General features: G+C 40.6%; 1 protein-coding gene across 7 annotated transcripts in view; it reads left to right on the plus strand.

Annotated features, from left to right (window-relative positions):
• LOC139454345 (protein MTSS 1-like) overlaps positions 1-7,029 on the plus strand; it is a 116,187-nt gene extending 109,158 nt beyond the window's left edge. For 5 of the 7 annotated variants that reach the window (XM_071235979.1, XM_071235984.1, XM_071235980.1 and 2 more), the window contains 2 exons: positions 1,425-1,592; positions 3,271-7,029. In XM_071235979.1, coding sequence (XP_071092080.1) covers positions 1,425-1,592; positions 3,271-4,220 — 1,118 coding nt within the window. In that variant the 3' untranslated portion in view covers positions 4,221-7,029. The remainder of the gene's footprint in view (positions 1-1,424; positions 1,593-3,270) is intronic. The other 2 variants (XM_071235982.1, XM_071235985.1) reach the window with 2 other exon arrangements.
• Positions 7,030-12,118: the final 5,089 nt, after the last annotated feature.

Raw genomic sequence — 12,118 nt, forward strand, 5'->3', positions numbered from 1 at the left:
GGAATTAATTCATCAAGATTTATGAAACATTAATCAACTGTTCCTGCATGTTTGACTGTTAATTGATTATACTTGTAGCATGTGACTGTGATATTTATGAATGTATCCACAATTATTTTTTGGTCTTGCAGTGGTAGGCAACTGGAGTTTATTTTCTTGTCTCCGTGATAAGTTTGGTATGTGTTTTGTTTATATTGAATACAAGACAATGCTGTGTTATTTGCTGAGAGAGAACACTCCCTGGAATCTGGTTTTGTGGCGCTTTGAAATTTGATTGGTGGAAACAAAATAAAGATATGTAATTAGCATGTGCCTGGATGGGTGTCCTTTCTGCAAGGTAGTTGGTTAGTCTAGTGGTTCAAGCGTTTGCCAAAGGGTCAGGTTCAATTCCCCACATGGGTAGGGGGGCACAGGTGGCCCAGTCGTCTAAGGCGTCGCGACTCGCTGTGCAGAGTTGCGTCCCTTAGGTACGCCAGAAACCTATGATTGTGGGTTCGAATCCCGGTTCGCCCTGATTATGTTTCTAGGTTTGTCAGCACCATACCCGTGCTCGTGGGTTTCACCTAAGTGGTAAACGTCTAAGACCTGCATCACTTCGGGCTTTCCTCCCACTTTAAGCTGACACGCTGTGATATAACTGGAATACTGTTAAAAGCGGCGTTAATTCCAACTCACTCACTCACTCACTCACCCCACATGGGTACAATATATGAAGCCCAGGAATTTATCCAGGATGCATCTGGCAAGCAAATTGGGAATAAGTCTATTTTTTCAAAATTGCGAATATTTTTTTTGTTTTGTTTTTTTCTAGAAATATAGAGGTAGTTTATCATTGTATTTTTAGATGGCATTCAATGCAATAATAGACAACTAAGCATTAAAACATCTTATTTATTGGTCCTGTTATGAGTGAAATCCAGGTTGATTGCTTGCCATTATATCTTGATGGTGGGAATGGTGCTCATTATATCAATCACTGGTTTGGTCCAGATGATGACAGTCTGCCCTCATATACAGGAAGGGGCGGTCGGGTAGCCTAGTGGTTTAAGCGTTCACTCGTCACGCCAAAGACCCGGGTTCGATTCCCGACATGAGTACAATGTGTGAAGCCCATATCGCCGTGATATTGCTGGAATATTGCTAAAAGCGGCGTAAAACCATACTCACTCACTCATATACAGGAAGCAGGAATATTGCAGTGTTGTGTTAAAGGATTGCAGTGTTGTGTTAAAGGACAAAGCAAATAAGGACCACCTTATAACCAGGATGTAAACACTCTGCATATCTGACTTGCGTATACATGTTTAGGTAGTAACCACACACTGGTATGTTGGGATGTGTCACTCTCTCCGCAAGTGCTGCTACATTTCTTCACTGTTGCATCGTGCCTGTCTGTCATGTTTTGTTTCTTGCTATGTTTGCAGATTTTCAGATAGCTCCTACTGGCGTCGTGGAAACTGATCATGAGAAATATTACACGATTCCGCGCAGTCGGGACGTGTATACTGCCTATCGTAGTGTATTGCAACCCAAACGCCCTGCGTCAACAGCAGGTGTGTGTCACTGTAATGGACCATGTATATGCAATATGGGTACGGAGAAGTGCGACATTCTGTAGTTGCAACTCCAAAATGCCCCTGTTGAGATTCCTAGTCAGAATAGTTCCCAGTATACTTGTAGGAGTGACGGATGTGGATTGGGTGGTCACAATGTGTGGTTTGGCTGAGTGTGTGTCTTTGTACCCCAACGGCATGGATCGTTGCTCATGAAATCAAGGATTGGCTAGCCTGGCCGAGATCTGATACACAGGCAGTAGCTGGAATATTGCTGAGTGCCATGTTAAATAATATATTCACTCAAAACTTAAAAATATGTAGTAAGTGCTGTATATGCGCCACAGCTCAGCTAAACAGGAAAGACAATGTTGAGATTCAAGTTGATGTACTTAATTAAATTTGATCACTGGATTATCTGGTCCAGACTCAAATATTTACAGACCACTGTCATATAGCTGGAATATTGCTGAGTGCAGTGTTAAACAACATACAAACCAAACTAGATATGGATCAGATGGCTGTTCCTGAGATCAGGTTTTGCATTGATAGGTCCTGGTTATATACCCCAGTGTATCTCGGAGTGTAGTTTTGAAAGACTGGAAAAGGGGATCGGAATGCTTGTTAGAAATTTAGTTACAGGGGTACAACCCTTGGGCATGTCAGAAACATGTGATCATCGGTTCAAATTGCCCTGATTACGTTATTTGGTTTGTCAGCTCCAAACCCATGTTCATGGGATTCGCCAAAGTGTAGTGGTATTCACCTAAGTGTAGTGGGATTCGCCAAAGTGTAGTGGGATTCACCAAAGTGTAGTGGGATTCACCTAAGAGTAGTGGGATTCACCTAAGTGTAGTGGGATTCGCCAAAGTGTAGTGGGATTCGCCAAAGTGTAGTGGGATTCACCAAAGTGTAGTGGGATTCACCAAAGTGTAGTGGGATTCACCTAAGTGTAGTGGGATTCACCTAAGTGTAGTGGGATTCACCAAAGTGTAGTGGGATTCGCCAAAGTGTAGTGGGATTTGCCAAAGTGTGGGATTCGCCAAAGTGTAGTGGGATTCGCCAAAGTGTAGTGGGATTCGCCAAAGTGTAGTGGGATTCACCAATGTTGTGGGATTCACCTAAGTGTAGTGGGATTCACCAAAGTGTAGTGGCATTCACCAAAGTGTAGTGGGATTCACCAAAGTGTAGTGGGATTAGCCAAAGTGTAGTGGGATTCACCAAAGTGGTAACATCAAAGACCTGTATCACTTCGGGCTAGTCTGTTGTATGACTGTATTACTGTTGGAAGTGGCGTTAAACCCAACTCGCCATGTATACATGTATATTCTGAAGCTGACTTTCCTGCCACTAACCTCGCCGACGTGCATGCTTTGTGTTGATGTCAACTAACATGGCCATAGTGCAGCTTGAGTCTTAATGTGACATCCCGTCATCCCCTTTGCTGCTTCCTGTGTAATGAGTATCCAAGTTGAAACAGATTTTAAATATATATCCACATTGAATAAAGAGCACTTTTCAGTAATTTGTGATTGTACTATGTTATGATGATTGACATTGCTTGCAAAGTCATTGCGATTCTTACATTGTTTGTTCAGAATACTGTAAAATGATCGTGATCAGATTTTGAGTTTGATATTCATAAGATTTTTATTACTATTCTATTATTATGATGTGTAATATTTTCCTTCAACTGATTTTCACCTTTCCTCTGCAGGCATCCCAACCCCAATTACCAACAACAGTCTTTCACGCCGCACATCTGCCAACAATGCTAGACCCCCTCCCCCAGTGAGGAGGACAGCATCGGTAACTGGCACATCCTCAGCAGCCCAAAAGGTCCGTGCTTCACCCCCAAGGGAGATGTCTGGGCCTTCTCAGGGCCCGGTTACGCAGCCTAAGCGGACACCGAGCGGGGATAAGCAATCGGAGGGTCCGTATGCTGAACTGCAACTGATTCAGCAGAGTATACACGATACCAAGTTAAGACAGCAACAGCAACGACAAGGTCATCCACAAGGACACCCAACTGGACACCCGCAAGGTCATGGTCATCCACAAGGACATGGTCCAGGTCATCCGCCAGGATATTCCCAAGGTCATGGCCCAAGGCACTCGCAAGGACATCCTCAAGGTCATGGCCCAGGGCACCTGCAAGGACATCCTCAAGGTCATGGCCCAGGGCACCCTCAAGGTCATGGTCCAGGGCACCCTCAAGGTCATGCTCAAGGGCACCCTCAAGGTCATGCTCAAGGGCATCCTCAAGGTCATGGCCCAGGGCATCCTGCATCACCCCACAACCACCATCAACAGAGACGTATCCCACAGCATCACCGCCCACAGCAGCCGCCGCCGCACCAACAGCACAGTGGAGGGTCAGGATCGCCGAGCAGAGCAGCGCCAGGAAGTAGTCCCCACTATGCAGAGCCTCATGCAATATCAGAGCAAACACAAGGACATGCCAATGTTATACAAAGCCTGACACGCAAGTTTTCCGAGTCGGTGGCAGAAGCCCCGACCCCACACGATGACTTTCCGCTCCCTCCCACTGAGGCGGAGTTGCAGGAAATGGAGCAGATCTACAGTAAAGTTCCTCCCCGTGGAGCTCCTCAAGACTCACTTGTGTTAGAACTCAAACGAAGAGTTGCTGATAGTTCAGAAGTTTAATACATTGTGGCTTCTTAAGATTGTTTTGCTGGAACCATTGCAGTTTGTTACTTTGATAAGTAATGTACGTGTGTTTTATGTCAGATGTCTCTTTGGAATGTACATTTGGGCTCACGCAACGTTCTCAAGGTTTGCAGGCAGTAGTTGGGTGCAATGAAGCATGATTGGCTGTGGCTGTGACAATGCTTTGCGTCTTATGAAACAGGATGTATTCAAAACTGTCAAGATTGATGATATGTTGCATGGAAATTTGACTTAGTTTCGAAATGTAAGTGTTGGCGTACATGGTACAAGAAAATGTGTTGGCATAAAAGAAGTAGAAGTAGAAATGTTACCATGGTAACTAATTGCAGTGGAGCTGGCACTATTTTCCCAAGTACTATTTCCACCAGCTGGTGAGCTCTTGTCTAGCAGCAGATGTATGCAGTCTTTCAATGGATCTAGTGTTCCCTGGGTGTCAGATGGAAGTATAGCCATTGCAGAGGTGGCCATTTTCCATGATTCTGCGAGTGTCCGTGGAATTAGGCCGAATTTGTTGATCTAGAGCAATACAGCTCTCACGATGGCAAAGTTACCCGTGGAGAAGATATTGCAGGTCCTGTGATCAGTGTCTTTGCTATACAGATGATTCTAACAAGTGTTAGATGTAGCGATGGAGGCACTGTGACCTGCTGCCTTGAAAATGCTCTTGTGATATTCAAGGGGAATAATTCTGGGATGCTGAAGATGTTTTAGTGCAGTTATTTTAAGTTTGGGTTTCAGATGCCTTTTTAACGATTTTTACAATACTGCTTTTGTACAATGCTCTTACTGATGAGTCACCTGTAGTTGATTTGTTTGTTAACTTACTTTTTATTTAATCAGATCTTTGTCCAGGTCATGTTATGTTTTAGAAGCATTTTTAACGAAGACCTATATGCACAGTAGTGAATCATGCAATCTTATTCAGGTTAAGATGACAATTCTCTATACACGATTTGTTTGCTACAACAGCGTTAGAAATTGGCACTAGTCCTGTAGTCCTTACCAAACTGCCCAATAGTAAAGGTATCCGAAGGACTAGTAGAAATTGGCCCATTTTAAGGGTTTTGCTATATGTTATCATTATAAGGACTAGTGGACAAAAACTGTTAGTTTCTAACCCTGCTACAACTGGACTAGTTTTTATTTTGTTTTCTGCATTGGAGTTAATTGCAATAGTGATGTCAATTGAGATTTCTCCACCACCCTCTCCATCTGAATGATTTCGCATCTGCATCTGTATCAGAGGTGCAGTAGTTATTTCATGTTATTTTCAAAGGTGCTTTAAACGCAATATGTAGCCAATGATCTCAATGTATCTCCAAAAGTAGGAATCTTCTCACATGGACGCAAGAACTGCTGTTTGAACTTTTCTTCAAATTGCATGTGCATGAAAAGCAGACTTCTGTTTCTGAAGGAAGTAGTTTGATCTCAACATACTGGCAAAATTACATTTGTAACTTTCTCAAACTGTTTTCTGGAGATTGGAGGAATTCGACTACTTTGAAAAATGCCAATTTATCATCATGTGTATTGTATAAGTCTGTGTACGAAACAGGCAAGATATTACTTTGCTGCTGTATTCTAGCTTGCCAGATTCCTTCAGCTAAACTGCGATTCTTGTCTCTATGATCTGTAATATGACATAATAAAAATAGTATATCAAGAACACTATTACTCGTCTGCTCCGACTACATTTATATACATCGATCATGTGAAGTGATGAATAATATGCAATAATTACTTCTAATAATACCAGCAATTATGCAAGTTTCAAGTCTGCGTGTTGATTTCCGTTTTGGAATTTGCTTTTCCCAAAATGTATGATATGTTAAAAATAGCACAGGCTGCATAAACCAAATGAATGAGTTTTATTAGACTGTTTTTCATAAATCGTATATATGTATATGTACGTTATGACAGCTAAATCTGTACCTTGTCATCATAAATGTAACAATAATGAGGGAGATCAATTTTCCCCCCAACATATTTTGAAGGCAAAAAATGTATTTATGCAGCTTGGGTGAGCTATTTTTACCATGTCGGTCCTAGTTTGAGGTTTTGTCAAATGATACATTCTTCATGTTTCCTGTTTTCATTTTGTGGTGTATTTTGTGCAGTTTGTTGTCAGTAAATAGTGCTGTGTTTGAGTCAAAATGTTTTCATGCAGTCTTATGTTCAACTACAAAGATTTTTCTGTTTAAATTAAATCTGTTTCCTACACTTCAGTTATTTGTTATTTAAGGGCATTAATTACCATGTTTAATGGCTCGTTAGACCCCCACTAAAAACATGTTTCTTATTTCAATCCATCCAAAAGAGGGTAGATAGGTAGGTTAAGATTTTCTTTCAATTTTTTATCTATAAGAAACAGTGATTTGCAGTACACAAGTGGAAGTCAGGGTCCACTATCACAAACAATCTTAGCACTACGATGATCGTAACTCCCATTCTTTAACATAGTCTTACGACAGCTGTAGAGCTAGGATGGCTTAGTGTAAGTAGACCTGGTGTCAAGCGAATCTAATGACTGTTTACCTATAGTGAAAAAACAAAATCTACGCAAGTGGCATAAAATTTGACAATACTGGGATGGTGACAAAAGCTATGGTAAACTCAAAAAAAGTTTATAATTGGGGCTCCAGTCAAGGGTTGGTTGGAAATGGAAACACAATCATTTGGGAGGCCTTAGATCTATACTAAAGAGAAATTCAATGAACCAAATGTATGAAAATAATCACAGAAAACCATTTTGGTCTGTTACATTATTGTTCCTACAGATCATATCGTGTATTCCATCTTCTTCACGATATGGCTGAAATAATGCCGATGTGACGTTAAATTTTAACTCACTCACTGTATTCCATCAATAACTAAATGGGGAAGGAAATTTGATAATCAGTTCAACATTTTAATCAGAAATTAAAGTTGAATAATCACATGCTGTTCCTTGAACGACTTAATGTTAGTTTGCTTGATCAATTCTTACTCACATACCATTAGGAAGCATGGCACTCTTATGAGACGTTTTAGTTTCATTCAGACATGCTGAAGGATCCAAACACCTCAATGACAATAGGGCGCTCGATGCACTCCTTAATGTAAGGAAGACATTTTATTATTTTGCTGCATTTGTTTGTTTGATGGATGTTCTGCTGTATATCTTACACATCATCCTATTTTGCCATTTAGCAATGATACACAATGTTGCACCGTAAAATCAGGGTTATGATAATTAAGATTAATCATTAAGATTATGAATGAGCCAATTGCAGCTTGGGATAACCAACTTGTTCTCAACAATAAATCTATTACATTGTCGAAGATGCAGGGATAGGAATTAGCGCTTGCCTTGACCAGTTTCACTAATGTTAAAGGTATCCCAAGGGTAATTAGAAATTCAAACATTTTGGGGGGGCTATTGCTATGTATTACTACTATTCATGATAGTAGACTTCCTTGATTAATTTCTATCCCTGATGATGGTGTCTTATGACACTACCACCTTACAACTAATTACAAATGTATATACCTAACTTAAATGGATCAATCTTGCCATATTACCAGTTACACTATAGGACAAATCCTGGCTTTACTGCAGTGTTTTGTGTTGTCAGGACCAAGGAGAGATTTAATTCCAATAAGCTATGAAAATGCCAACGCCATTCTACCTTAACCAGCTATGACATGTATTGTACCATATGACCGAGAATTTTGATTTTATCATATTTATGAACTTCTGGGGGATAGTTTCCCCCCAATTTAACACTTACATCCATGATAATGGGTTATTTTTTTGTAAATACTTATGTCTCTTACCCTGTTGTAAATATGTGTATTTAATCAATGTTGTTCATGTGGCCACTTTTGATGATGGCGATGCTTGGATTCCGTAGAAGTAATGGATGTATCTGCACTATCACTGAACGGGAAAATATTAAGCTCCAATGTTGTAGAATTTGGAAACTGAATGTGAAATTATTGAGGTGGAGTAATATTTTGCTATTATACGGAGTTTAATTATTTGTTCAGTGACACTGCAGATGACTTCTTCCAAGTTTTGGGCTAGTTTTCACTACCATACGCTTTGTACAAACTGCAGTCTGCCCTGCTGTTAAATGCATGATGTAGAGCTCAGGCTAGAAGCTGTAGCGAGCTATGTGAGCTCCATACAGGGTGCTGCTCAACAACTCCACACACAGCTGATAGGGGTGCAAAGAGCTCAAGAGCTGGGGGTATCATTCACATTGGTTGAAAGGTTTCAAATTGTCAATAATGCAGTCCAAACCTTCTGCATTTATACAAGTTTTCAAATGTGCATTGACTAGTTTGACTCATGGTGTTTACATATTGGTAAAATAAGTCTTTGTTGCCATAATTTCCTGAATTTGTATGGAATTTCTTTTGGTTTCGACCTAATTTCTTATTTAATGGCACTCTCACAGTGCCTGTAACCAAGTAACACACTGCTGTAACAGGCTGCCATAAATACAGGCTTTTTGTTTGCTCTTTACCTTCACATGCAATAAGGTCTCAAGGAAATATTATCAACACAGATCTAATCAAGATGAAAAATCGTTGGTTCTCAAAGTTAGATATATGCTTGGAAAGTAATTATCGGCTGCCTTTTATTTGCAGTAAAACATTACCTTGTATGCAAATTTTCGTTTTTTCGTCAAGTAGCAAAATAAAATGCTTCAATACAACTTTATTGAGGTATTGAAATATCGTTGGAGAGCCAGCTTTTTTTTAGCATCAAGTTTGAAATTTGTTTTTGAGAGCATCAAGTTTGAAGCTTGTTTGCATGAGCACCAAGTTTGAAGCTAGTTTTTGTGAGCTTCAAGTTTCAAGCAAATGTTTGTAAGCATTACATTTGAAGCTAGTTTGTGTAAGCATCACATTTGAAACTAGTTTGTGTAAGCATCACATTTGAAGCTAGTTTTTGTAAGCATCATGTTTGAAGCTAGTTTTTGTAAGCATCATGTTTGAAGCTAGTTTGTGTTAGCATCACATTTGAAGCTAGTTTGTGTAAGCATCATGTTTGAAGCTAGTTTGTTACAATGCTCCCTGCTCAGCCGGTGTGGTGGTGTTGAGTGCTGCCCAGTGTGTGCATGTACTATGTCGGTACCTGCAAGTGCTGCGCTAACCTTGAGGTTCAAGCACTCACATGTTGTACAAGTTTTAACATCATAATAAAAATCTGATGAGTGCTACTATGCATTCAGAGTTCTGTTGTGTTTTTGTGTGTGTATCAGTTGGACAAGACACAGAACAATACGCGACACCTTTTATCGTAAGATACACCAACTGTAATGTCCACATGACACAGCCACATGACAATCTTTGATATATTGGTTTCTTTGTTTGTTAACCTGAATTGCTCAGTTTGGACAGATGAACGATTCATGACATACAATGAAACTTAAAATGATGGGGTCAAAGAGTAGCTTTTCTTTAAAATGTTGAAACATTAAAAAGACAAAAGTGGGTTTACGCTTTGAAATGACAGCATCAAAGAGAAGCAAAGACCATGCAGAACAAGGAATTTGTCTTGCCAAATGTGTACTGGTAACTTGAATGTCCTTAAGATTGATAGCTTTTCTTATATACTCACTGCCAAAAGAAACACGAACCATAGAAACATAAAGAGAAGTATGTATGTTGAGAAGAAATTTTTCCAATCTGTACCACTTCATGACAAAACTAACAATCAGTTAAGTGTTACTAGAGTGTCTTTATTCTTATCACGATATGCTGCACATGATTTCCAAATGCTACACGCTAATCCTGCATTAGACAAATGGCACATGGATCTATGATGTCACATGTGATGTGTTCATGAGCAATTGTTCATACAACATACCAGTAAGACCGCCTCCGTTGTCTTATGGTAGAGCGTCCGCCCAGAGAGCGGAAGGTCTGGGGTTAGATCCCCAGCCGCATCATACCAAAAGACGTTAAAAGATGGAACTTGTTGTTACCCTGTCTGGCGCTCGGCATTAAGGGGCTAAAACAAGGACAGGTCGGCTTGGAGTCAGTATATATAGTGGGGTATTCATGTTAAACTGCGGCATGTTATCTCAGTGTGCTAGCACTATAAATCGGCATCAGTCCGGACAAGTACAAGCAGACGCATGCACGTCGCTATATAAGTGCAATAATCTTGGACGCGACGTTAAAACCCATTTCACCTCACATACCAGTAGGTTGGTTTGTGCATCAAACTCATCTAAATCTCTTGAATATGAGTAATTCTTCATATATTAACGAACATAAGGTATTTGTTTTTTTTGTTGGTGAATATATAAAAATGAATTGATCATGACTGAACTTTGACAGTATTTTGGTTATGTGGGTTTGTTGTTTAACGCCACACTCAGCAATATTCCAGCTATATGAGGCGGTCTGTAAATAATCGAGTCTGAACCAGACAATCCAGTGATTAATATCACGAGCATCATTCCACGCAATTGGGATTGATGACATGCATCAACCAAGTCAGCGAGCCTGACCACCCGATCCCGTTATTCGTCTTTTACGGCAAGCATGGGTTGCTGAAGACCTATTCTACCCCAGATCTTCACAGGTCTTTTGGTTATGTCTCTGGATGTCATGATAATATGGGAGGAAAGCCAGAAGTGATGCAGGTTTTGTAAGATGAATGTTTACCAAAATGGTGAAACACACAGTTTAAGGGAGGGAACTCTTCAGTCTTATATGACGAGGTGATGCCACCTTTGTCTATTGGCAAAGTGCTGACAATAATAATTGATCTATGTTTAACCGAGTGTCCATCATAAGGTGCCTTAAGTGCTCACAATACATACAACGTACACAAAAGAGATGAAGTACAGCACAGGTTTACGCTTCCTATGAGGAGACTGTCCTGATGGAAATTGGAAGATTGTTCCAAAGATGGGAGCTGCTGCAGCAGGCTTAAGGGGTGAATTTGTAAAATATATATGAAATATAGAGCAGCATTTGCTGCTTGATCACATTCAGGCTGACCCGTGAAGATCGGGGGCTGAATAGGTCTTCAGCAACCCATGCTTGCCGTAAAAGGCGACCATGCTTGTTGTAAGAGGTGACTAACAGGATCGGGTGGTCAGGCTGTCCGACTTGGTTGATGCATGGATCTATGCTCATGATATCAATCACTGGATCGTCTGGTCCAGACTGCAGTCGTATAGCTGAAATATTGCTGAGTGTGGCGTAAAACAACAAACCAACCAACCAACATTCAGGCTGATGTGGAGTTTCAGGGTTCAGTTTCCCAGTCAAAAGACTGCACTGCTGCAGGTTCAAATGAGCTTGTGCAGCCTGAGTTTTTAAGCAGACTTCACAAAGTACAGATGGTTAAATATTCAACAAAGGCTTACAAAGATCAGTTGCTTTAAATTTATACCATGTGTACAAAATCTATTCAAATACAATTACTTTCATTTGCAGGATGATTATGGTTACATCCTGTTTATTTCAACTGCAGAACGACAATCTTCAATGTTCACATGTTTAATTTGAATGTAAATTATGTGGTGCAGCCAGTTGTCGTGCAATTAGTTACCTGCCGGCAAATAGGTGAGGTGAAATTGGGTTTAACGTCGCGTCCAAGATTATTCACTTATATAGTATACTGACTCCGAGCCGACCAGTCCTTGTTTTAGTCCCTTAATGCCGAGCGCCAGACAGGGTAACAACAAGTACCATCTTTTAACGTCTTTAAGTATGACGCGGCTGGGGATCTGACCCCGGACCTTCCGCTCTCCGGGCAGACGCTCTACCACTAAACCACGGAGACGGTCCTCAGGCAAATAGACTGGAATCTGTCATACCATACAAATCGTCCCCAAAATGATAATCCGACAAATCAGCAGTGT

This window comes from Haliotis cracherodii, unplaced genomic scaffold (genome assembly GCF_022045235.1).
Source record: "Haliotis cracherodii isolate W230 unplaced genomic scaffold, xgHalCrac1.p SCAF_10, whole genome shotgun sequence".
NCBI classification, from domain to species: Eukaryota; Metazoa; Mollusca; class Gastropoda; order Lepetellida; family Haliotidae; genus Haliotis; species Haliotis cracherodii.